Genomic DNA, 26,412 nt, shown 5'->3' with positions numbered 1-26,412 from the left:
TAGAAGTTTGTTCAAACCTTGAGACAGTACATATCTAGAGACCTATAAGGATCTACTATATAATCGGCTTATCCATAGACCACACTCAAAATATCTGTACGAATAAGCATAAGCACAATTGTTAAAGCTATCTAGAAGAGAGAACGGTGAAGAGCTCGGCACATGTTAGGCTCCCATATGCCACCTCACCGCCACCATTCTCCCACTCACTCAAAAAACCGCCGCCCCCTGGCCAACCCACCCTCAAGCTCCGCCACCCATTTCCTACAACTGGTCACTAGAGCAAACATGACGCCCTTCAGATGACAAGCTTATCCTGATAACACATGATTAGAAGAAATCGCGAGCAGGAATGTGAGTACAGCAGAGGAAAAAGGTGATACCCTCACAAATGTCATTTAGAAATTATAATTTTCCCTAAATTCATCCGCCCCTTTTTCCCACCGTAACTACTGAGCGCTCAACAGCACCCTATTCCCCACCAATCCAAAGACTCTCCGTTACGATTGCCACTGAATAATTAGTGGCGGAAAGCTGGACACTTCTGCTGCCACCATCAGTACTCTCGTTGAAGGTCGGCCCTTCGACCGCCTGCTTGACTGTTCGTGATACTGGGGCGTTACCGTCTCACGTGCGCAAAGCTACGCGACCATACTCTCGCTGTTGAAATAGGCGCACCCACCGGTATTTTGAAGGTGACTTGCACCTACCCTACCAGTCTGTAACCGTGCACTCGTTTTTGAAAGCCGGAGACCCCAGCGCCATAAATTAAGGTCACTACAATTACCATAGCGTCAAGCCCGCATGGTCACAACTTACCCTGCCACTATATTAACAGACCAAACGAACCAAGCTGCCAAATAAAGCGGCTGAAATGTGTATTCATTTTTCTACAGTGTGAACGTATAGTGTGTGCGGCCACCTCGCAATAGATTGATGTGCGACTCCCTGCTCAACAGATAGCTGCGTGCTCTTATGCCTGAATCCTCAATACAAGAACCCTGTATTGAACTTTTTCTGTATCCTATCAGCGTGACCTTCGGTTCTCTCAAAACACCACTTATAGAGACGATCCAGGCACTTAAAGAAAATAACCTTCTGAAACGATGCCACGTGAACCCCGGGATCTAAACACCCGCGCCCGGGGCGTCTCCAGAAAAGGAAAAACATTTAAATCCTATAAACGCCCTCACCCCACAGAGTCAATTTAATTTGATTATTAAAAGAGACAGATTGACGCCCCAGTGGGTCTATCGAGAACCAAGACCAACACACTACACTTCTACAGCACGTGTAGTCACTGGCTCATATACGAGCCAAGGCCCGCCTAGATAATGGACCACTTATTGTGTTTCGAGGTATATGACAGAAGCACCGATCGTTAGTGTCAATACATCTTTTAGTTTTTAATAGCAAAACTCACTCCCTTGAGGTGCGCAGTAAGGATATGTTACAATTAATTAATTATGCTAATATCTTCAAAATGGCCCGAAAACAAAAGATCTTTTCGTTGAAATCGCGAGGGACCCGCAGTCAGAAATCGTTCCGGAGGCCCCCCGAAACCCTGAAAACTGCTAGATCGAGAAAGCTCTAAACCAGTGTTAATAGAATCGGCATGTTGAAAATGCCAACGATAAGAAATCGTCTGATACCAACATACAACACCATGCACCATGTTGCAAATAGTTGTTTACAAGTGATTCACAATGACTCTAAAAGCTTGATAGTAGTCTTGCTATAGTCAGTAAAAGTTCAATTTAGTTTGAATATGACATACGAAAATATGAACAGGAAATAATTGTTTGGATCTGAAGAAGCTACACCATGAACTCGTTCTCTTTACTTAGGCTATTGAATATTCTTTTCATGACATTGGTTAAAGTGATGCCTATACGTGTTGTGTGTAGTCGCGCACGACGGGTGTATTGTTAGTTGAGCTCTTGGTATGTCTTTCCATCCTGCCTTCTCTCAGACAATCGCGCGCCATATACCCAACCACACGCACAGCACGCCGCCGAACTAGCACTGGACTCGCAAGCCACTAAACCTCTCGTCATCTTCATCCCCGGATATCGCAATCACCTATGCGAATGATGAGGTCCATCCAACCGCGACAGATTGAATCACAGATTTACTCAATGACGCACGGCACACAAGGCTACATGCAATAACTTAAAACAAGATCAGATCTCCCAAGTTCTATGAAAGTTAATCGCCATGGCTAACTCAAACAAACATGTCAACGTACCCCCACTCCGCCACTCTTTCTCTTTCCCAGTGTTTCCATTTCTTTGTACCTCTCATAATACTGTCTTGTTGTCGGACCCATGTGTGCTTACGCGTGGGTCCTTCTTCTCCCCGGCGCGCAACGTAACAGCAACGCAAGAACAAACAGTAAGGATCCATATTAACAAATGTACCTATCCCAAAACACAAAGATAACAGAAAAGGATTATGCATACAGTGGCATAAGATGTAGTTTTGGAATGGTGAGAGACAACCTCCATATGCTAACCGTACCGACAAAAGCAACCGACCCTTAAACATTTTTAGGTGGGTGGCTAGTCCCCCCCTGCACTTACACCCCATGTAACGGATAATGAATTATATTTTCATCAGGCCGTAATATCAGGCTCGGCCTTGTTAGGAAGTTTCTCTTAAAACTAAAGATTATTTCCTTGAAAAGCAATATTAATAATAAACACCCAAGCGGTAAAAGAGTATCCACAGGTGCTCCGGGTAGAAAAAACACACTCCAGCAACCCTCCAGAGATCGTGTCTGCTGATCACTTTCTGTCAACGTACCCTTACCTTCACACAGAGGCCAGCGATATGGCACCCTCATAGATCCTACCACATAAATACGTAACCTCAGTCGATTAAGTACGTGCCAACCCTCTCATTGGCGGATAGACCCTTTCACCGATGCAGGTAGCACCACCTATATCGTGCTTATGTAGTCCACACCCTCTATCCAGCGCATCCTGCTAAAATAGAACGCCCTCCTCTTGCCTCATCCGAACAGGGTTCGTCAAAACGCGCTTTCAGCAATACCCGGGTTTTTACTTGTACAACTTCCTCAGTCTCTACACATCTCTAAAAATTTTTTTCCAAAAGAATCAACGTAATGACCCCACAGCCCAAGTGGAATAAAAACGGATCTTCGATTCATCCTGGAGTATAGAAAAAAATAAAAAAAGAAAAAATTTCTTCAAACCGATGAATGGTACCATTAAATCAGCCTAGCAGTTGAATGAAATAAGAGCACCAACATCAACTTGCTGAACCCCTCGAGCTAATCTCCGCGAACGTGCAAGAAACCGAGAACAGTCTTGAGCAATGAACACAGGTTTACCTTCGAGACCCGGCACAACGCAAGGAAAGTAATGGCACCTGTAGACAGGCGCACATACTTGACCGGTGATACCAACCGAGCTGATGATATAACTTGCTATACATCTCTTATATGTAAGGTATAGAAAGACTACGATGATCATCAACCTTGCCTGAAAGTCGTTAATATTGCACACAGCGAGGTTTGTCTCGGGTACGTTTACGTCATCAGGTGTGGGATAGAATGTGGCTAACTCTCTCTCTCGCCGGCAGTGCCCTCTCAGTTGGTCAAAGTCTTATCTTCGCTAAGGGCCGTATCGAGATAAGTCAGGAGAGCGTTAGGGGATCACTACATTTACTTTTTACCACCTCTGGCTGATCCTCGTTGCAATTTATTCGAAATTTAACAGACGGAATCTTCCCCCTCACTCACAACGCAGGCACGCCACAATTGTACCCCAACTCTTCCCTCAGGTCACTCATTTCTAAGCCCAGTCACTGCACCAAAAGCTCCAGGTCTCTCATTATATTATATAAATCAATCTCCTAACATCTTAATCATCCATATACGTAAACTCTCAATAGCATCTTGGCAAAACAAATCGGCATTTTTTATTTGTGAGCCAGACCGATGCTATGGTTGTGCTCCCAAAATGTTATAATATACCCAAAAGTAACCGAACCTTGGTAAGACCTTTTGTTAACCGACCACCCACAAAAAAAAACACTCGAAATCCAAAGAAAAGACAGAACCAATGGGTATGCTGCTACACCACGACAAAGAAAGCTCTTATCTGCAAGGTCTGCCCCCCAATGTCCAAAGTAAGCTCGTTGGTGATTGATTAAACAATCATTCCTTAAAAAGATCATAGTGTACCCGAACAGATATTCTAGTATTTACAACCAATTTAAAGAGTTCCCGCCGTCCCGCTAAAAACCCCAAGCTCTGTGAGTCCCTGCTGCCGGTAAAGGGAATGTCAATTGTATTGATGCACAAGCTGTGTGCCGCCCACGAACTGCAAAAACCAACAAAACAACGAAAGTGACATCAAGATGCTGTCAAAATGTGAGTGACCAGCAGGATGGACGCATTAATTGCAGATGACGCGACTTAGTACCTTTAAAATGCATCGTGACAAATAATAGCTGTACTGTTAAGTTATCATTGCAACAGTGGCTATAGATATTCGCAATGTTTCCTTTACCGAAATGCCAATATCCAGCGATTAGCCAAATACCTGTCGAGAGGCCTGCGACTAATAACAAAAATCTAGTACTATCGAGATATATTACAATGGTATTCAAACACAACTAACGATAGTCTCAGATTAATTTATGAAGGACTGGCGGATTAACTGATAAAACACCGGATTAACGTGAACGTTGACAAAAACCCGAAAATTTTTTCGGAAAGGTAAACTCAAAGTTTTGACAATGTTGGCCAATGCTTTGAAAATTTATAGGTTCCTAATAAATGCCCCCCCCCACTCAGGTCCCCCCAGTGGCTTTAATACTATGAATTGAGACTGTTTTTTTTTTTTTTTTATAATCTATTTAGTGTGTCACACTAAATATTTGTGTCTGTAAAAGGTGATATGGCGCCGCGAAAATAAACAAAGAAAAATATGTGGGTACAGTGGTAGCAGGTCACACGTAACCGTCAAGACATCACATCCCGTTCTAGTTCGTGCATTCACAACTTCAGATGTCGCAAATACGTATTTAGCAATATAAATTTTTTTTTTTTTGGGGGGGGGGGGAGAACTAGATATACTCACGGCTTGCAATGATTTTCTTTAGGTGGATGAAAGTATAGATAGAACATGGGTAAATGTGTGTGTGGTCGAGCGACAGGTGATGTGTGTGTTAAAAAACCGTTATACTGTCATTCAATTTTCAACTACGAAAATAGGACAATACGAATGAAGTATATGAATCATGAACGCAGGAAGCGTTAAGCCCATCACCCATACTTACAAAAAAGCATAGTATTGTGCGGTTGACAGAGAACATGGGCTTCATCAGGTTATCTTATGATTTTCCAACTTAGTGTCGTCTTTCATTGCCCATTACACACCTTGAGACCACCACATGCCTCGTCAGATGTAACGAGGAAGAGTATATCAATGGAGATGATGCTAATGATGAGGTTGGTGGTGAAACTCTGTGCCTCAAAAAAAAACATGCTTTAACGAAGATTCTTCAGACAAAAACATTTATATCAGCCTGGATTTATTGAGTTTGTATCCGAAACTTTATGTCGTGGCATATTTTAGACCAAATTGTTCTTACTATGCTCGTAGGCTTCAACGCCGATACAAACTCTAATCATTTTTCACATTTTAAGAAACACAATGTCGCCCCGGCGTCGATTTGTTGTTACCTTTTTTCTTGTACGGCTCTCTGCTCTGCATCTTCCACTTCCTGAGGAAGTGAGCCGGGGAAAATACATTGAATTTGCTTTTTTTAACGTAAGTACAACGAACCCAACTGTCTAATGATTCCAAAAATAACTGAAGGTGTACATACACATGATGTTTACAAACATGGAATGCACGTGCGCCGCAGAGAACTGCTTAGTTCTGAATGAAAAAACAAAACAACAATACAAAAACCAGCAGAGCATAACTCCAACACATTTTCATTTCACTAAGTTCCATTTTTATTCACAAAAGTAGACACTCTGACATGCAGACGGTTTTCTGCGGCGAAAACTCCTTCCATGTCATTTAAAAGTGACATGATTTCGTAGAAGAAGCGGATGTATATCTCCGTCTTCAAGTGTGCCTTATTTAACCCTTTGAGGACCCTAAGGATTGGACGTAGTTATTTTAATTTTTCTGACACATTTAGGGGAGAAAATGACCTGTAGATTCCAAAAAATGTTCCTATTTGAAACTGCTATTCCTCGTAGTTTTGAAATACAGCATGGGGCAAATATGCGTCATACTATTGGTAGGGCAAGGGAAAAGTGTCTTAAATAATGAAAGGGATGGGTTTTTATCAATATTTTTATCTGATTAACCAAACGTTGTACTGTTTGTTATGGAAATCAGACATGATAAGGTTGATATAATATTTTCGCTTTCTTAATCTATACTCATATATAATCAAACTCACGAGGCATATAGCTCAAAGAAATATTTAAATTCCATTTCGGTGTCAGGACATTGATGATCTCCCATAGTTTATCCCAATGTCGTTGTCGAATCATTCCAAATAATTAATGTTTACTCACGTCCACCTCCATTGTATTCTCTTCACAATCCCTGACAACATCTCCACTCTCCCTAGAAACTCTTCTCCACAATAATTATAGCCTAAGACTCGTTTCTTTATTTCATGTAAAAAAAGAGTGGTTTTTGTTGTTTCTTTATTTCATTATTATTATTTTGTAAAACAGGACAATTAACCTAATACCATAAAAATCGAAATTAAGCGCCAGGTGTGCGTGCTCATGGATGCTTAAATAATATATAATTATTCTTATTCACCTTTTTTGCCTTCGGACCTTACAATTAGAAAACAATCATTTATAAACATTTTGCAGTGAGAACTAATTCAAATATTCTGTCCAAACAAAAAAGAACAAGTATAAGAGAAATATACACTATATAGCAAAATGTAATGTTATTATTTTAAGATATTCAGTTATGCAAATAGCATCTTTAAAGGCTAGCATGCCTTTTCAGGACTTTACACTTCAAAGGAGCACAGATGTCAATAAGAAAACGGGCTCTATAGAAATCGCAGCTTATTCTCAATGGGGAATAAACCCCACCCTGTAAATATGGTTTCATTTGTTTTTATGTGTTAATGTGTGTATTTGTGTGTATGTGGATACGAATTTAACGAAATGTTATATACAAGTTAGCATGGCGAGTAAAGACATTGGTGCAGTTTCCTGAAATTCAAGTCGTCGAGTAGGTGTCCATTGTAAAGTACAGGTTTTTATGGCCCAGTTTGTATCAACACCATCAGACATACAGAAGTAACGAGGCAGAGAATCGTGTTGTCAGAAATGGCACCAGCGGTTGAGCTGTAGTCTGGAAATTAACATAAATTTGAATACACAAATCATCATAATAATATTTTTTTTAATGAAATAGTAAATCTCAAAATAATAATTGGTAAAAATCTTCCACTTTTAGACCAGAGGCTGTAGCTGCCTCAAAATTTGGGATGGAAAAAAACACAAGGCAAAATTTTTATGTCTTTGTGTCCGCAGAGTGTCAACTGTAAATGGATCACCAATAAAGAACTATAATTAGTTTTAGAGATAATGAAACTGTTGATTTCATCACTTATAATTAAGTACAATTAAAATCACAAATCATACACACTGCACACTTGTGATGTAGCCTGCTTTAAAATATTTAAAATATATCGACTGCTGCATGTCGATGTTTACCCTTGAACAACATGAAATTCCATTTCTCGAACAGCATGCCATTTTCATGACAAAACAAACTGCTTTTATATGGTATTTAATAATGTATAATTCCCAATTCATAATCAGCAACTGCATCGGATTCTTTTAATACAAGTGGAGATCAGCATGAAGACATCACATCGAAAATTAAATATATAGAACCACATTGCCTTACTATCCCTCTACCTGTCTACCACTAAATCTTATATGTCATTCGGGTTTGCAAACTGGTAACAATTTTAGCCAAACAAAACCACTTACTCTCAGTTGGTGAAGCTGGGGGTAGTGTATGGCCTGAAAAAACAAAATGGAAAGCTATTGAAAATTGTCACGGCAGACACTAGGCAAAAAGAAATACATTTCCTTAAAAATTCACTTACAGTTCGAGTGTCATAACAGCGCAAACTAAAAATGCACAACCAGGTAAATGATACAATATCTTCATTGCTTTTCTTACCATAACCAGTATGGCTTAGAAGTTAATTCTGTAAACTGGAAAAAAAACCTCACACATGCAGAACAACTTACTCTGAGTTGATGAAGTTTGGATTGGTGCATTGCCTAAAATAACAAAACAGAAAACATTAAAAAATATTTACCTTTTACGCTAGTCAATAAACAGAAACAGAAAACCCTATTTCCCTCTAAAAAATAACTGTTGTAAGCTATTGGTGTGTAGAGCTTTTGTATAACTAAAGTCAAATTCAACAGACTAATACTCAGTGCAGAACTTTCACTATTTAATAACTATACTAGCCGGGGTACCCGACATTGCCTGGGTTGACAAGCTGTTGACGTTTCTTCTTCAGTTAGAATTTTACTACCACCACTTCATTCAAGTCCAGTTCATTCATGAAGTGATTTAAATGGCTAAATGTAGAAAAAAACAATGGCGAATAAAAATAAATTGTACATTCAATATGCAAAACATACGACATTTATATTCAGATGTGCAGTATTAATTCAGTTAACGCGAGGATGCACTAGGAAAAAGTTCAAAAGAAATGCCAGTGATCAGAGAAATATGTATCTTGGAAAACGTTTTGTATCTTCTTGGAAATACCTGTGGCAATGTAGAAAACCAGTTTTCAACATTCTTTTATGTAGAAAATGCATAGTTTGGTGGGAAGGTCTATATAAATCTAAGTTTCAGGATGCTCCGTATACCTTCTTTACAAACTCCAGAAAGTACAAAACTCTGCTGCACGTCTGGTGCTTAGAGCTAGGACACGGGACCACGCCACCCTCTCCTTCGTTTTCTACACTAACTACTCATCCGTTGTGGCATCCAGTACAAACTGTCCGTACTCTGTTTTAATTTCTTCGCTTGTACCTGGCCTGATTATTTAGTTCTCTGAACTGCTCTTTCCCTATATCCCAGCCAGACAGCTATATACGCTCTTCATCTGAGGACCGTATGCTTACTTTCTCTGTCACCAGAGCAACCTCACTATGGTTACCGGTCTTTTGAGACGCATGCTCCTTCGTCAGCGTGATTATGCGCTATATAAATAAGATATATATTGCCTGTTTCAAAGATGACATATTGAACAGAAAAATAAGTCAGTATGGATATCAATATAACCAATGATTACGGGCATTTCTGTTAACTTACCATCTTCATTGACTATCCCAAGAGTGAGAGAGGCCGAGTCTTTGTCACCATCGTTCTCCACTGTACACTTGTATTCTCTCTCGGAGTCAGCAAGTGCAAGGACGAGTGTTAAATAGCAGACCTGACGATAGTAACATGTGCCTGGCACTAGGGTAGGTGTGTCCATTCTGATGTCGCTGTCCTGTATGTATGTGCTCCATCCATAAATCTTATCATTGTACTCCCACGTCCACTGCAGAGTTATAGAAATATTCTGAGTTATAAGAGCAGATAAAATAAAGGAGGACTAACCTTCGCTATAACACTCAGTAGTACTGTTTTACTAAGAAAAATCCCGTTGTTAAAATAGAAGAAATTTAGAAGACCTTAATGACAATGATGCATAAGATCCCAGCACTTATGTCGTCAATGGCTCGTGTTGTCCCCCTTCTTTTATTTCCCTATCACCCTTTACCAATTTCATCCTTCACCTGCCAATTCCCAGAACCTTTCAGACATGGTGCAAGCTTTAATACGTATAAAATGTAAAATTGTGAGGACATTCTCGTTAACTATTAAAAATCTTATCATCAATGACTCTCATTATTTTAAGTTTTAAGTTGTATTAAAGAAAATCCCGAAACCTAAAGAAAAAAATCATTTTACCCTTTTTAGTGGATTTCAAATAAAAGTGTGTTGAAACTCTTTTTTGCTTATCTTATTTATAAGAATTACAAAATACCTTTGCTTCTTGAATGTTAATGCCAATAATCGCATTACATAACAATTCCACAGTCGTGTTGGCTATGTTGATTTCATTGTTAGGAGAAACTAACATAGTGATGTTGCTAGGTGGAACTGAAACAATACAAAATGAAGAATTCTACTGATGAAGTTAATTTGCAGAGCGTTTTCCCACTTTACTAAATTTTTTACAAGAGATTGTTAACAATTATGCTTTTGCTACAAAACCACTCATTAAAAAAAACTTCCTCTTTTGTGTGATATGCTTGATTGATTATTAAATTATTTTGTAGATCACTATAATATATTATGTCTTCACTGTTAACATTTTAAACCTGAAATAGCAGGACCTGGCCAAGTTTTTACATCTATTTTTTAAAGTGTGGTATAATATAATCAACAATATTTGATTGTGACAGTTAACATTCAGCAAATAATAATAATTTTAAAAAAATAATTATAAAAAGAAAATAAGCAGCCATGACTGTGAAATTCTGAGTCCAGTGTGATAGCAGCTGCTATGTGTGAGTGTACAAGCATTTGCCTGACCAACAGGATTGGGTCAAGGCTGCTACCCACATTTTAAGTGTGTTCTGATATCATCTTTGCCTTTTAGAGAGATCACTGATATTTAGTGCTAAATTATCAAATCTCAAAGATAGTAAACAATTGCTGTAAGTATTCCTTACAGGAAGTAAAAGACGGAAGAAAATCAACTTGCCTGTGACTGTCAGATTCTGAGAGCTATCTACAGCACTTGGTTTTGCATCCGTGCCATTATTATAGGAAATGACACAACGATATACACCAGCATCTTTGCAGTCCGGTTGTCTGAGAATCACCTGCATTGATTTCTGAGTAGTACCACCTGAAACTGTTGCTGAATTAGCTGGAAGACCCCCTTCTGAAGCTGAAACTAATCTTGCCTGTGGAGAGATGGCATCAGCTAAAGCCAAGACCTGTTCTTGGGAAGGTTGTGAACTTGTGTTGCGTGACATTGTCATAGCATACACAGACTGGACAGTAGCGGTACTTGGAATGCTACAAGTAAGTGTAACGGTCTGATTAGTACCGCTCAAGCGCAGAGTACTTGGAACCACCTGCATTTCAGCTAGTCCACCTGCAAAACAAACAAAAAATGTCGTAAATACACAGCTTGCAAACATTTTGTGTCTTAGTACTTGGTGCTGTGACATATTCTGTGTTACGGATAAGGGTCTGAAATTACATCTCGCCGCCAGGGCACTTAGGGGTCGGCAAAGGTCGTCCCAGCCTTTATGTGCAGCAAATGTAGAGTCGCGTTTCAAGCCGCGGTTGCGCTAGCGGGTGATTCCACCCGTAAATGTAGAGGCGACCATCCCCGCCTGTAACTCGCGTGAGGCTCGCCATGGCTTGCTGCATACTTTATGTTGTATGAAGAGGACAGAAATCTTCGCAGAAACAGAATATTTTGTGATTGAACTAATCCATCGATTCATGGGATTATTTAGCCCTCTATCGACGATTAAGATTTCGACATAATGACATCCTGGAGATTGTCGATGACTACAAGCGGATTTATTGATTACAAATCGGGGGCGCAATGTCACACCTACATTGAAAGTGTGTCTTCCCCTTCATTTTTATGCAACGGGTGCCTTTCAGAATGTGTGTGTGGTATATGTGTGTGTGTGTGCTGATCTAGCAGGCGTCTCCCAAAGAACGGCTGGCCGGATTATTAACCGAGTCACGAGAAACTGAAAAAAAATTAAAAATACAATCCCTTAAGTGACAGTTGCTTAGTTTTGACACAAGTTACGCTGTGACTAGTGGCAGTCTTTGAAGGCATAGCTGCACAAATAATAAAAAGCAGGAAGTACCTGTACACAAATGTTTGATGTAAGAAGGAGCAGTGTACACTGATGCTGCTTCTAATACATGTTGTACAGTGCATTAGTGGAGTCAACCTGTATCAGGCTAGTTAGTATATTTGTCCAGTTCGCCTTTCTCGGCTTTTTATGTGGTGGTATATTAATGCGCCAGGTTTGTGAACATTCTTTTTGTTGAATATTGTGGTATATCTGACAAAATCTGTATATCACTTTTATCTCATTTTTATAAGGGGGATGGATGAGATGTTTTATTAATTTACAATTTGCTTTTGATATTTTGTTCAGGTTTCTAGCTTTGCCAGATAATGAAGAAGATGATACTGATGATAATGGTGCAGACGAAAACCATGGTGCAGATGAAAACCTTGTAGATAGGAGATACAATATGCAAGCACAGGAGAGAGCAAGAGTTACTGCTGGGGAAGTTGCCTGAAATTGGCTGATTGCATTTCTCACACACCAGTAAAGAAAACGAGGTCAGGGTGACACAGAATATAGCACATACTAATACTACCAAGGCACAGACAAGAAAAACCATTGAGAAACTTTGTTGCTTATGACATCTTTTATTTCTAGACGAGATAAAAAAAAAACAAAAACAAATATACACCACTTAAACAATAGATTAACAGATGTGCACATTCTAAGATCAAGGACATAATTTTAAAAAAATTAACTGCATACACATCCACTCCAATGTACAAAAATGCATACACTGGCAGTACTGCAAAATTAATTATCATTCATCTCTTTCTCTATCTTTTTTTCTTAGCTTCCAGCAGCCAGACTTCCAGTTCGAGTTTTTTCATTTGTAGTTCTAATTTTTGTCGGCGTAGTATACACTCTGCTGTTTGTTCTTTCAAATATTTGTTCGTGAGTTGTTGCTTTTCATCTCCTTTACTGTCTCTTTCGGTTGTCCATGGACAGTGGTGTTGACGGGTAGAAGCTTGCCAACGATATGGAGGGACTTGAAAACTCTGGGGCAGAGTAAAAAAAAAATTATGTACTAAATGATGGTCACAAGAGTGGCAATTAGATTTCTCAATGTACATCAATAAGATTCTAAAGAAAAGTGATGTTATCCACAAACTGATTTAGTGTTGTGACATAAGGCAAGTGTTGGCCTTATTCCCAAAATGAACAATACGTAAAAGGTTTAGTTCCGGTTAAGAGATTTAAATATACTTGGGCGGGAGCCGACATGAAGCTGTCTCTTGTGTGTGTTTTCTAACTGGACAGTTTAATGAGTGCCACTCTAATACCACAAACCAATACACAACATGGTGTCAGAAGTGAGCAGCAATGTGCTAGCTGTGTGATTTTTCCAGAAACTTTCAGGTGGGCACGTTTTTCTCATTTTGAAATATTGCGTCGTACGTTCGCAAAGTGACATTTCTCGCAAGATGCGGAGACACATCAGAGAAACACTTCACTGCAAACGTTCCTGTTCCCTCAAAGCTGGATTTGTTTCTAACATTGAAGTAAATTGGAAAAAATTTATTCGTCAGTGGCAGAACTATGAGGTAGCTACGCGCCTTGATAAAGAAGATTCAGCTTATCGTTGTGCAGTTCTATTAGCTTGCATTGGTGAGGACGCACAAGAAATCTACGAAGGATTTCTTTGCAGAAGGGGAGAACGACAAAGATATCGAGACTGGTCATGACAAGTTCAGCGACTTTTGTTTGGGTAGCACACATGAAGTGCATGAGAGCTACAAGTTTCATAGCCGAAACAAAACAGGATGAGTCAGTTGATACTTACGTCGCAGCTTTACGCAAGTTAGCAAAATCATGTGATTTCAAGGATGTTGACCGCATGATTCGTGACAGACTTGTGATCGGTGTTCAAGATGACACTATGCGTGAAAAATTGTTGCAGAAGAAAACACTCAAGCTTCCAGAAGCAATAGAAATTTGCAGAGCTCATGAGACGTCAAGACTCAAGCACACTCGATTTGGCAAGCAACAGCGAGAGTACAGTTGAGAAAACCATCAACAGATTCAGAAAGGTCATCGAAAGTTCGTTGCGGTACGAAGCAGCCAGGCCTTCGGGGAAACCAGAGACTAAGCCATGCTCTCGATGCGGAAAAGGTTCCCACAACAGAGATGGTTGTCCTGCAAAGAACGCTAAATGCAGAAAATGTTCCAAGATTTTGGTCACTATGCTGCAGTCTGTCGCTCTTCAGGTTCTTCTAAGATTCACACAGTGGAAGAGGAAAGAAGAAGACGAAGAAGCTTACATGGGTATGATTGTAGGCAGTGTGACAACAGATCCTTGGAAAGTCAGTCTCCTGATGGAAGACACAGAGAATGTTATTTAAGCTTGACACCGGAGCTGATGTGTACCGTCGTACCTCAGACCGCAGTTCCAGAGCCAAGCGACCATTGCAGAAAGTGCGCAAGAAACTGTATGGTCAGGTCGTGTTGAGATAGCTGTGGAAGGCATGTTCAAGCAAAACTGACATACAAGAATGTCTCTACACTGCAAAGATGTGTATGTCGTAAAAACACTTGAAGAACCATTGCTAGGTCGACCAGCCATTACAGCGTTGAAGTTGATTGAGAGAATCAACACAGTTATAGAAGACCACGAAAAACAGTACAAGGAAGAATTCCCAAACTCTTCAGAGGACTAGGAAGTCTACAAGATCCTTACAAGATTCGTCTGAAAGAACAAGCTGTTCCATATGCAGTAGCAGCTCCAAGACGCTTACCTTTGCCCTTGAAACAGAAGTCAAGGCAGAATTGGATCAACTTGAAGAACAGGGAGTGATTCGCACAGTCACCAAGTCCAGTGATTGGTGCGCGCCCAATAGTAGTGGTGCCCAAGAGCGACGAGAGAGTCAGAATCTGCGTCGATCTGAGCAAACTAAATGAAGCAGTTCGCAGAGAGAACTACCCGTTACCGTCAACAGATGAACTGTTAGCCCAGCTGTCAGGAGCAAAAATGTTCACAAAGCTTGATTGCAAAAAGGGTTTCCATCAACTTCCACTGGATGAAGGAAGTCAGGAGTTAAACCTTCATTACCTTTTGGAAGGTACTGTTATACACCGCTTACCTTCGGGATAAGTTCAGGGCCAGAAGTATTTCAACGACGAATGTCTCAACTTCTGGCGAACATGAAATGTGATTTGTGACATTGACGACCTGCTCATTTTCGGTAAGAACAAGCAAGAAACATGATCGTTACTTGAAGAAAGTGATGTCGACGCTTCAGAAGCGGGCATTACCTGAACGACGAGAAGTGCCAGTTTGCCAAAGAGAAGATATCCTTTCTCGGGCACATATCTCGAAAGACGGGATCGCCATCGACCCAGAGAAACTGTCTGCTGTGAAGAATTTTCCCAAGCCAGAGAACATTTCTGATCTCAGAAGATTGTTAGGAATGGTTAACCACGTTGCGAAGTTTGCAGCCCTAACCTCGCAAACGACAGCAAACCGCTACGTGACCTGCTCAAGAAAAACATAGAGTGGGTTGGGACACTGCTCAAGAAACTCGTTTGAGAAGATTAAGAAACAGCTGATGAAGCTCCAGTGTTGGCACCTATGGTATGACAAAACGACGTCGTCTCAACAGATGCTGTCATTTTCGGTCTCGGTGCAGTATTACTTCAGAAACAGTCAGATGGTCACCTCAAGCCAGTTTTCTACGCATCAAGAAGTATGACGGAAACTGAGCGCAGGTACGCGCAAGTTGAGCGTGAAGCACTCGCAGTGACCTTGGGCGTGTGAAAAGTTCTGTGACTACATCACAGGACTTCGTGATCTGACAATCGAAACTGACCACAAGCCATTATTGGCTCTACTGAAAACAAAGAACTTGAAGATCTACCTCCGAGAATTCAGAGATTCCGGATGCGCCTGATGAGGTTTCAAGTACAACATTGTCTACACAAAAGGCAAGAATCTCGTGACTGCTGACACACTCTCACGAGCCCCCAGTAAGAAACACTCAGAAAGATGAGAGAAGTGAAGAAGAAGAGATCTTCATCAGCAAGTGATTCAGAGCTTGCAGCCAGTGAAAACGCATCGAAGAATCAAGAATGAGACTGCAGAGATACTGTTTGTAAGACAGTGCTGTATTATCTCACAATGGATGGCCACGTTCTAGTCCAGAACATGAAGAACTGAAAGCATTTTGGACAGTACGTTCAGAGTCACAGAACATGATGGACTTCTTCTCTACAGATCAAGACTGATCATCCTGAAGTACTGAGAACAGACTTTCCACAGACTTCACATTGGACATAAGGCATCGTAAAATGTCGTGCCTTGGCCAGAGAGAGCGTTTGGTGGCCAAAGCTTTCTAAGCAGATAGAGTCATGGTAAGAAGTGCACAATTTGCATCAAAGAGAGGCAATTCCCTGCCACTCATTCCTCTGTCACAGACAGCATTCCTTGGCAGAAAGTTGGCATGGACATCTTTGAACTGAAAAAGAACAGTACTTACTGGTGGTGACTATTATTCACGTTATATTGAGTTGGCACACTAAAGAATACTTTCGGCGGAAACAGTCATCAACCATGTTAAGAGCATATTTTCCCGCCATGGAATTCCACAAATTGTCATCTCAGACAACGGCCCGCAGTTCTCCAGCAAGCAGTTTCAAACGTTCGCTCAACAGTACGAGTTCACTCACACAAAAGCAGCCCGTACTATCCACAAGCGATGGCGAAGCCGAAGCGCCGTTCAAACTGTGAAATCATCCTGAGAAGGAAGATGATCCTTATTTAGCGATTCTCACATATCGCGCTACGCCATTCAGCAAGGTCTCAGTCCAGCAGAACTGTTGTTCGGGAGAAGACTACGCACCTTGGTCCCCACCATACATCTCAGTTTTCCGAGCAAAAGGAAAAGGAAAAAGAAAGGAAGGACTTTCAGAAGAAAGAACGAGATGCAGAGTTGAAACATAAACAGAACTTCGACAGAGCACACCGTGCCAGACACGCTGAGTTGGAACCAGGTCAGCCAGTTTGGGTGAAGCCAACCCAGACACCAGGGACAATCATCAGTCTCTGCCAACAGATCATATGAGGTAGAGACTCCTACGGTCGCCAACGACTGCACGCGTCTCTTGATTCCAGAGATCCAATCCAGAGACTCCAGACCTATCCAAAGACTCTGTCGTCCTTATTCAACAAACCAAAGTCCGAAGAGGATCCCGACCCTTGTCTGGTCTACACTCAGACGATCAGACGTTACTTGTTGACAATCCAGAGCCATGTCAGGAGCCGCAGCAGGAAGTTGCCAGCGTCAAAGTCATCGTCTCCAGACAGCCTGTCAAGACTACCAGAGTGGTCGCATCATCAAGATCCCACAGAGACTGACTTGTAAATGATTGACTCGAATCAAACGCACATAGACTTGAATAGGAAATTCAAGAATATTAAAAATTAATGTTAATTAAGTTATATTGAAACAATGTCCATTTAAAGAAAGGGAGATGTGACAATAGGCAAGTGTTGGCCTTATTCCAAAATGAACAATACGTAAAAGGTTTAGTTCGGTTAAGAGATTTAAATATACTTGGGCGGGAGCCGACATGAAGCTTTCTCTTGTGTGTTTTCTAACTGGACAGTTTAATGAGTGCCACCTCTAATACCCACAAACCAATAACACAACAAGTGTAACATGGCAGAAAATTATCAGTCTTGCAAGAATTGACTGCAAATATCATTTAGATGTGTATTTATATATATATTGGTGTGTGGATGTAATTATAGACTACAAATGTGTGACAAAGAAAATTGGATGTAACTATCAATTTTCCTGCAAATCATATAAGTTGACAAGAATAACAAAGCATTCAACATTTTATTCAAAATGAAAATAACCATTTTCTTTGTTACAAGTCTTGACCAAACTGTTGTTTAAGCAGGGTGCAGATTCTGTTGTCAGGGGTCTCGCGCTTTGAGTTATTTCCTCGGTCACTGCAAAATACAAGCAATATTTTGAAATTATGCAAATTCACGTACTGCACCATTTGCCTGGTCTTTCCCTTGCACACTTTTATCTCTTCCTGTAGACTGTAAAATTATTCACATTTCATTTTGCTTTTGTTTTAAAATGTGTGATTATGACTGTTTGAGTGTAAAATAAATTTCACTACAAATATATGTACATTTTAACATATTGTCTATTATTTGTTGAGGTGGCAGCATTGCACACAAACTTCACAACAGCATTCTGCACACAAACTTTACAGTATGAAACATGAATTCATTCAGCCTGCTTACCTCCTTCACTCCCTGAGACTGAATGCTGGGTTGCATCTAGTCCTGCCACAAATGAATCTGTAGCATACCCTGGAAAAAAACATGTTTTAAAAATTGTACTTAATTTGATCATTCATCAATAAGCATATAGCTGATGTACAAACAATAAATGAGAACAAAATAATGGTTGCATTAGAGGCAAGGTTAAACCAACCCATTTTCACCCTGTCGTGCTGTGTCACCACTTACCAAGAATGTAAAGCGTGTATGATTAACAAATATGAGTGTGATTTAAACATCCAAAGCATAGCATATTTTTCACAGCTCCCCTCCCTATATCCAGTTGATTTGCAAACATAATCACATTTTATTATAATATTATAAATTCATAAAAAATATAAATAAGTACCCAGTCCATAAGTAACCTATACACATAACGACAATTATCCTGTCATTTACTTTCATATATACTTTTATAGCCAGTTAGTGTGTCACATACCTGCAATACCATTGATCAGACTAGTGTTGTTGCCAAGGATCGCAATAGAAGTCGTGTCACCTCAGCTCTCAGACCCTACAGCAAGTTGGTCGGGTGAAGAAGATATTTTATTTATAGGCTAGTCAGCAGTGCCTGTGATCTGTACCCTGCCTATTGTCCGGGTAGCAATTGCAGATGACTGCCCGCTAGCAGTCCCCACCGCGTGTACTCTTACCTTCCCTCGCATGGGCGATAAGCCGATAACATTCACTTCACGAAGGAGGGAAGATATATCGGCCTTATAGTGCACCCGTGTATGCTTATACATGTTCAAAAATACATTTGTATGCAAAATCTCCAACGTGACCATGGTTTTATTGAATGTGCATAGCAATAATGATTATGGAAAAAGCAGTTTCGTTTATATCACCATTCTCAGGCAAGTGTAGATGCACTATTGTACTTGTTTCCATATCAGGTCAGCATCAAACAACTGCCAAAGCGTTGCATACACTTACACATTTGTATAGTCTGTGAGCAGGCAGACAAATGAAATCTTTTCCTTTCTGAGAACTAAAAATATCCTTTCATTGACAAACTCATGCCCATCTGCTAATGTAAATTGGGAAAAAGTTGTTAAACAGACTCTGAAGTGGTTATTTTATATGTTGGAGATAGGTTTTATGGTAGAGGATCATCAACACAGACTTGAAGGAAAAGCAGTGTTGTGAGAAGGTAATCTGATCCAATAGCAGTAAGCAGCTGAATGTGGGCTTAGCAGTGGAGGCAACTTGTCTGAAACACGCATGTTAAGGCGGTTTACTTGAACTTAAACATCGTCAAATTAGTTTAAACAAAATAATACTCACCTTGAGAAACACAGGCAATGATGAAAGTTAGTATTCCAATCATACTGAGGGCCATGTTACCATACGCCTTACAACGACAAACTACGGCGATTGAAATGGCGAAACATATTTTAGCTTACGCCTCTTACTTAAAATGAAATTTATTTTTATTTTTAACAGTACAAACAGTTGCTCACACAGTCATGCAAGCAAGGTTATGCTAAAGGTCGTGTCGCCTCACTCGATGGCTGAGGAACTTCTAGAAGAAGAAAAGGCCGACTTCAGAGAAGGCAGGAGCACAGTAAAACAAATCTATTGTTGAGAACAGGAAAGAAGTGTGTCTGAAAACATCATTAATAACACTTTACACATTTTGATTTATAACTACAACACGAAATTGGCGGATGATAGCCCGTGTCTACTTCAGAAGCACTTAAATCATTGCGGCTATTTGCGGCAAAAATGTGCCTGTTGTTATCTAGGAAGGTGAGAAAGCTTTCTAGGTGTTCTGGGAAAGATGAATAGCTAGGTCCCTGATTCTTGCTTGGTTGTGAAATTGTGAGAATCTGAAGCATTTTTTTCTGTTTGACAGCTACTTTGCTCATATTCTTAAGCATTTAATACAATATAATAGATCCGTTAAACTTTATTTTGATAAAGTATGTGTTAAGAAGAACTTTTGTTCGATTTTTGTGTTGTCCTGGGTGGATAAATATGTTTAACTTAAGTACGCTTCTTATTACAAAGATATTGGAAAAAGCACAAGCGGAAAGCCATCTTTAAAAGAGACGCCGGGTTATCTTGTCTGTACTGTACTTGGTCTCAGTTTTTCAGATGAATCATCTCTCGCGTTTGTCTTTAGTGACTATGTTGGTGGAGTCTATGATGGTTATGATGACGGTCATAGTATTAGAGGTTGTAATTTCAGTCCTATATTTTATATCCAGTCTGTCTTAAAAACAGGTCAGTGCTGTAAACCAGGTGCTATATCTACTGATATCTGCAAATACCGCAAACCATTCAGGTTCGTTTTAAAACAATTTCATGAAGCTGAACAGCATCTAGGGCAATTTAAACATGTCACTTATGAGGCCAACAAATATTTATGTATTATACACAAAACGTAAAACAAATGAATAAAAATGTATATGAACATGCAAACATATAAACATATATAAACATACACATATAACATATATAATATATATAAACACATCCTAAATTTGTATAAAATATGTGGTCATCTCAAGGGGTACCAAGAACAAACAAGCTAACTGATGAAAATATTACACATAGTCTACTACATATCAGTTTTAATAATGATTTTTTCAGTCTTACAATGTATTCAGTTGATTTTCTAGGACATTGTACTTCACATTAGTGCAGTCGACAAAGACACGATAAAAGCCTATCCCTCTGGTCTGTCTGCTCGATAATGCTCTTAGTGTTGGTTTGTTGTAACCAAAACACGCTGCATGAGATGCCGACAACGACCTGCGATAACGTTAAACAACGCACAAGCGACTGATGAGCAAAATGGCGTCTTGTACACATCGCAAACGCTATCGCAAAACCGGTGACGTCGAGTGTAAACAACTCATTTACTTCTTAATTATTCTATGACAAATCTGTTTATTTTAAAGACCAACCCGAATGGTCTGAGTTATATAAGCAGATTCTGGTCGGCGCTTTAAAATTCAGTGTGTCACGGTTAGCCTTTCAGGGGAAGTAACAATTGGCCTAGTTAGGATCTAGGGTGGCTTGTTGACAACCCTGAGACCCCTTTTGCAAGAAGGGGAGGGGCAGTATGTGCCGTGGAGGTGTTTATGGGGTACAAGGGTAGATGAGTTGTCTAGGGGAGTGTATCGTGCTGCGAGCTCTCAGCCGACCAACACCAGACACTGTTGATTTGATGACAAACGTGCTTTAATCAACTAAGACAATATGGCTGCTCGCCAACCTTGACATTACCAAAATCTAACATAAAAGCCCCGGATGTCCCCGCGGGATAACTCTTATCATGACATCTCCCTTCCCTTGAGATACTTCACTTGAGGGGAGAATGTTTATTCTCTAATCAGTGTTCAATACATAATCAGTCTTTATAACGTGCGGGCAGGGTGATTATTCTGCCGCTACGAGTCATTCTAGGTGTAGAGCTGCTACTGGGATGGGAATCTCCTGGAACTGGAGTAGCACTATGTCTGGCTTCTGTAGCAGGACCACCTTCACTAGACGTCGATTCTGGACACTGAATCGGATCGCTGACATGAAGCGCTGTCTCTGGTTCACCTGTTCACTTGGGATTGGGAAGTATACAGGGAAAAGTCATTTTGGACAGGACTGGGTCTGGAACTGGACTGCTCCGGCTCGAAGTTTCTTGATCTTCTGAGTGACGTCTGTTGCGTCGCAAACTACCTCTTGGAGTTTGTACAATATATGACTTGGAGCACACTGCTGGCAGAATGACTGCTGGACTTCCCCAGTGCTTCTCACCATTAGCTTCTGCAATACAGTGTCGCCTGGAAGCAGTTCGTCAAGCGGTCGCGCTCCATGACGCTTGTCAAAACAGTTTCTGTAAGACTGCTTTGCTTTTGCATCGCTCGCTGTTACAGCTGTTTTATTAAATGTCTTTGACTAAGGTTCTCAGGCAATGTAGGTAATGTAGTTCTCAGTCTTCTTCCACAGGCTAATTCTGCTGGACTATATCCTGTAGCAGAATAGTAGTGTCTCTGTATATCAATAGAGCTAATTCAGGTTCATCTTGCTGCAGAATCTTTTTGGCAATTTGAACTGCTCTTTCAGCCTCTCCATTAGCTTGTGGATAGTGTGGACTTGTTGTGACATGTTGAAATCCCCACTTTACTGCAAATTCCTGGAACTCCCTAGATGTGAATTGCCTTCCATTGTCTGTAACAAGAATCTCTGGGATTCCTTGGCGTGCAAACACAGGGCCGCCGAGAGCCAGCCCGGGCCCCGGGACAGACCTCTCCGGGCCCCTTGTACTTGTAATCGTAAATTATTTTCCCAGTATATAATGTATGTTTACAATTCGAATCTCAATATCTACCACTCAAACTCAACTTCTGCATGTGTATGCTTGGGTGTTCTGTCCTTAGACCTTTCTTTAAAAGAAAAAGAAAAGGAGAAGAAGAAAAAAAATCCACTGACCAAGGCCGGGCCCTTGACAGCCGCGGGCCGGGTACACCAGACCCCCCTGTCCCCCCTCTCGTCAGGCCTGTGCAAACATGCTCTTCAGAAGTTTGATAACTTCTGCTGATGTACTTATCTTGATGTGCGCAAGATCAATAAGCGCGAATAATAATCTACAAGCACAAGGTATGATTGTCCTTTGAATTCCAGCAAATCTACTGCACACTTCTGGAATACACGCTGTGGTAATTCTGTCGGTATCAAGGTTCCTTGCTCTGTGTCGGTTTCTTCTCCTGGCAATGTCTGCATTCTTCAAACAATTCTTTTAATCCTGCATTAATACCTGGCCACAACTGCTGCCTTTGCTCTATCTCTGCACTTGGTGATTCTAATGACCTTCATGTATCTCTTCAGGATATCATCATGAAGTGGTGCTGGCACAACAATGCGTGTTCCTCTTGGTAAGGAGACCATTGTGTACCTAAGTTCCATGCGCACTGCATAATAGTCACGAAGATTATCTTCTACATCTGTAATGTATTTTGGCCAGCCTTCATTAGTGTAGCGAATTGCTTCTTGAATCAGTCTGTCTTTTCTTGTCTCTTCTGCAATCTCTTTCAGACGCTTGTCTGAAGCTGCACATGACACGAAATGTCTACACTACTCAAATATGCCTCAAACATCTTCTGAAAGTGTTATAACTTCAGATTCAGCAGTGGTTAACTGAGGACTTCGGGATAGAGCATCTGCGATGACAAGCTTTTCCTGGCACATACTCTGCTGTGATACTGAATCTCATGAGGCGCATCAACATGCGTTGGCATCTGATAGGAGTATCTTGCAAGTCACGATTGTTGATTAGTGGCACATAGGTTTGTGATCAGTCTCTAATCGAACATTGTCAAGACCAATCAGGTATCTGCTGAACTTTTCACAAGCCCAGACTGCTGCCAGTGTTTCTTTCTCTATCTGTGCATATCTGCATTCACTAGCAGTCAATGTTCTTGAACATATGCCACAGTTTGAGACTTCAGGATGCTGCTGTAGCAACACGCCACCAATGCCATAGACTACTGGCATCTGAGCTGACAATTGTAAGCTTTGCCGGATCGTAGAATGCTAGTGTTGGTGCTGAAGTAAGCAGTTTCTTTCACATCTGCCATTGCTTTGACTTGCATTGAGCCCCCAACTCCACTCTCGATCCTTCCCCAGCAGTTGCGTCAATGGCTGAAGTACTGTAGACAGACTTGGCAAATACCGCCCTAAGAAGTTGCACATGCCCAGCATCCTCCTCAACTCAGGTACATTAGTTGGATCTGGCATGGCGATTATTGCTTCAACCTTTCCTGGGTCTGGTGAAATTCCATTCTTGCTGATTCTATGACCCAAAAATTCAATCTCATGCTTCCTGAACTCACATTTCTCATAGTTGAGTTTCAGGTTAGCACTGGCAAGTGTTTTCATGACTCTCTCAAGATGTTTCTTGTGAGCTTGTTCATTCTCACTATAAACAAGGATATCATCAAAATAGCAGATTATGTTGGGTACATCCTTTAGGATAGTCTCCATGGTCTCTGAAAAATCTCTGGAGCTGATGAAATACCAAATGGTAATCTCTGAAGAAATATCTCCCACATGGAGTGATGAAATGTAGTAGTTTTGCAGAATCTGGATCAAGGGGAATCTGATAGAAACCTGATGTTGCATCCAGCTTGCTGTAAACTGCTGATCCAGAAAGCTTATGTAAAATATCTTCCAGTGTTGGCAAGGTATACCGCTCCCGCTTCACTGCGGTATTGAGCTTCTATAATCAACACAATACGTATGCTACTGATTTCTTCATTACTGGCACAATGGGAGAGCACCAATCTGTTGGCTCTGTTATTTCCTCTATAATCCCTGTTTCCTGCATTCTTTTTAATTCTTCCTTGACCTTGTCCAGCAATGGTATTGGTATTCTCCTTGCTGCATGAACACTGTATGGCTCAATGTTTTCTTTCAAGATGATTTTGACTGGGGACACTGCACAGGCGTCTTGTCAGTTTCCAAATAAGGCATTGACAGCCTCTATCCTCTTCACTAAACCTAATCTGGATGCTGCTTCTCTACTAAGCAGATTTTCAGTGATTGCTTGCACAACAAACACTTTCAGTACATGAAGCTGGTCATGATTCTTGTTGTAGTAATGAACTGTCATCACACTTCAGGACTCTCCTACACTCTTTAACACTACATTGGTCTTCAATAGCTTGGGACATGGTGCCAACTTTTTGTACTGTGTAGATGAAATGACAGAAACATCTGCCCCTGTGTCATTTTTGAACTTGACATCACAACGCCAAACTGTAATACAGTTGTCCATGGTGGTTCTCTACTGTCACTGCACAAGTCCTACAAAATGTTCCTTTACTTGTTTTTCTTCAAGTGCCTGCACTAACTTTGTTCTGCACACTGTAGCAAAGTGTCCAAGCCTACCACACTTGTTACACTTCCTTCCCTGAGCTGGGCACACACATGTGCTAGCGTGCCGTCTACCACAACGAGTACAGCTTGACACGTTAACTGCTGACGATGCAAAGTCACTCTTTTCTGCTCTACCACGACGACGACCACTGAAGCCGCGCGAACTGCCAGTTGCACCTTTGCACTGACTATGTACACCACCAGAGGCACTTTTCTTGAATTGCACTGCGTCCACATTTGTGCGACGCTGGTCAGAGAGCTGTGCTTTCACTTGCTCATATTGCCTTGCCTGCAAGATGGCGTCTTGCAGTGTTAGATCTGCCTTTAATTGTAATCTTTCGGACAAGTCTCTGTCGAGGATCCCTAACACGAGGCGATCTCTGATAGCTTCATCTTGTCTCTTACTTCTGCCTTTGCAGCGAGCTCGTATAAATCTCTAATGTATTCTTCGATACTTTTCGTCCGGTTTCTGATTTCTGGCGTGAAATCGTGCACGCTCATGGATGATATTGCGTTTGGCACAAAGTTACTCATCAAATTTTTCCAGAACAGTGTCGTATTCTTGCCGCTGTCGTGCATCCAGACCAAACGACGTGAGAATGCGTTCTGCGTCGTTGCCCATAGTGTAGATCAAGGCACTGACCTGAACTGCTTCATCGTCTTTGTCTAGTTTTGATGCACATCTGAATCGCTGAAATCGTTGTTTCCACTCAGGCCACAAATTTGGCTGGGAAAAATTGAATTGTTCTGGCGCTCTAAACGGACCCATATTCAGCAGCTTGCTTGATTTTCTGTGATTATAACAATCCCAGTTCTGACACCATGTATCGTGCTGCGAGCTCTCAGCCGACCAACACCAGACACTGTTGATTTGATGACAAACGTGCTTTAATTAACTGAAGACAATATGGCTGCTCGCCAACCTTGACATTACCAAAATCTAACATAAAAGCCCCGGATGTCCCCGCGGGATAACTCTTATCATGACAGGGAGACAGCCCTAGTGGTTACGGCAGCCAAACGCGACCAGCCGACTGGCAGAGGTGTCAATAAGTCTAAGGAGAGACACCACAGGGGTCTCCTACACATAGTTCTAGAATGCAGCAAATTGACAAATGCCAGAAACTAGCAAATTGACACGAGAAGGTGGGATCAGACACCTGTCCACCACACAGGTAGGGGTAGAGGATCAGTATAGGTGGCCTCCCTCTTGTTGGTGTTGGCTACTTTATGACTGGTGTGCGAGTGACCAATGGCACCTCTCATTGTATGTGTCTGT

At 41.0% G+C, this 26,412-nt stretch overlaps 2 protein-coding genes and 1 long non-coding RNA gene across 5 annotated transcripts in view; all 3 read right to left on the bottom strand.

The window, feature by feature from the left end:
- The window catches only part of LOC112567956, a 28,799-nt gene extending 9,167 nt beyond the window's left edge, over positions 1–19,632 (bottom strand). Inside the window, exons 1-2 of one of the 3 annotated variants that reach the window (XM_025244910.1) lie at positions 19,539–19,632; positions 10,825–11,223 (exon numbers count right to left, since the gene is read on the bottom strand). In XM_025244910.1, coding sequence (XP_025100695.1) covers positions 10,825–11,223; positions 19,539–19,593 — 454 coding nt within the window. In that variant the 5' untranslated portion in view covers positions 19,594–19,632. Of the gene's footprint in view, positions 1–10,824; positions 11,373–19,538 lie in introns of those variants that run through there. The other 2 variants (XM_025244909.1, XM_025244912.1) reach the window with 2 other exon arrangements.
- LOC112567967 lies at positions 6,877–9,606 on the bottom strand. The gene is made up of 4 exons (XM_025244925.1): positions 9,381–9,606; positions 8,294–8,326; positions 8,027–8,059; positions 6,877–7,379 (listed from the first exon to the last, which is right to left on the bottom strand). Exons 1-4 carry the CDS (start codon positions 9,544–9,546, stop codon positions 7,285–7,287), a joined length of 327 nt encoding a protein of 108 aa, XP_025100710.1. The 5' UTR covers positions 9,547–9,606; the 3' UTR covers positions 6,877–7,284.
- On the bottom strand, positions 12,314–18,914 carry LOC112567968. Its single transcript, XR_003099950.1, has 4 exons — positions 18,691–18,914; positions 18,213–18,281; positions 17,811–17,906; positions 12,314–12,951 (listed from the first exon to the last, which is right to left on the bottom strand). It is a non-coding gene; the product is annotated as an uncharacterized LOC112567968 (long non-coding RNA).
- Positions 19,633–26,412: the final 6,780 nt, after the last annotated feature.

The sequence above is a fragment of the Pomacea canaliculata genome, linkage group LG7 (assembly GCF_003073045.1).
Source record: "Pomacea canaliculata isolate SZHN2017 linkage group LG7, ASM307304v1, whole genome shotgun sequence".
In the NCBI taxonomy this organism is placed as follows: domain Eukaryota; kingdom Metazoa; phylum Mollusca; class Gastropoda; order Architaenioglossa; family Ampullariidae; genus Pomacea; species Pomacea canaliculata.
Note: the sequence above shows the minus strand (reverse complement) of the source record. Positions and strands in the feature narration are given on the sequence as shown.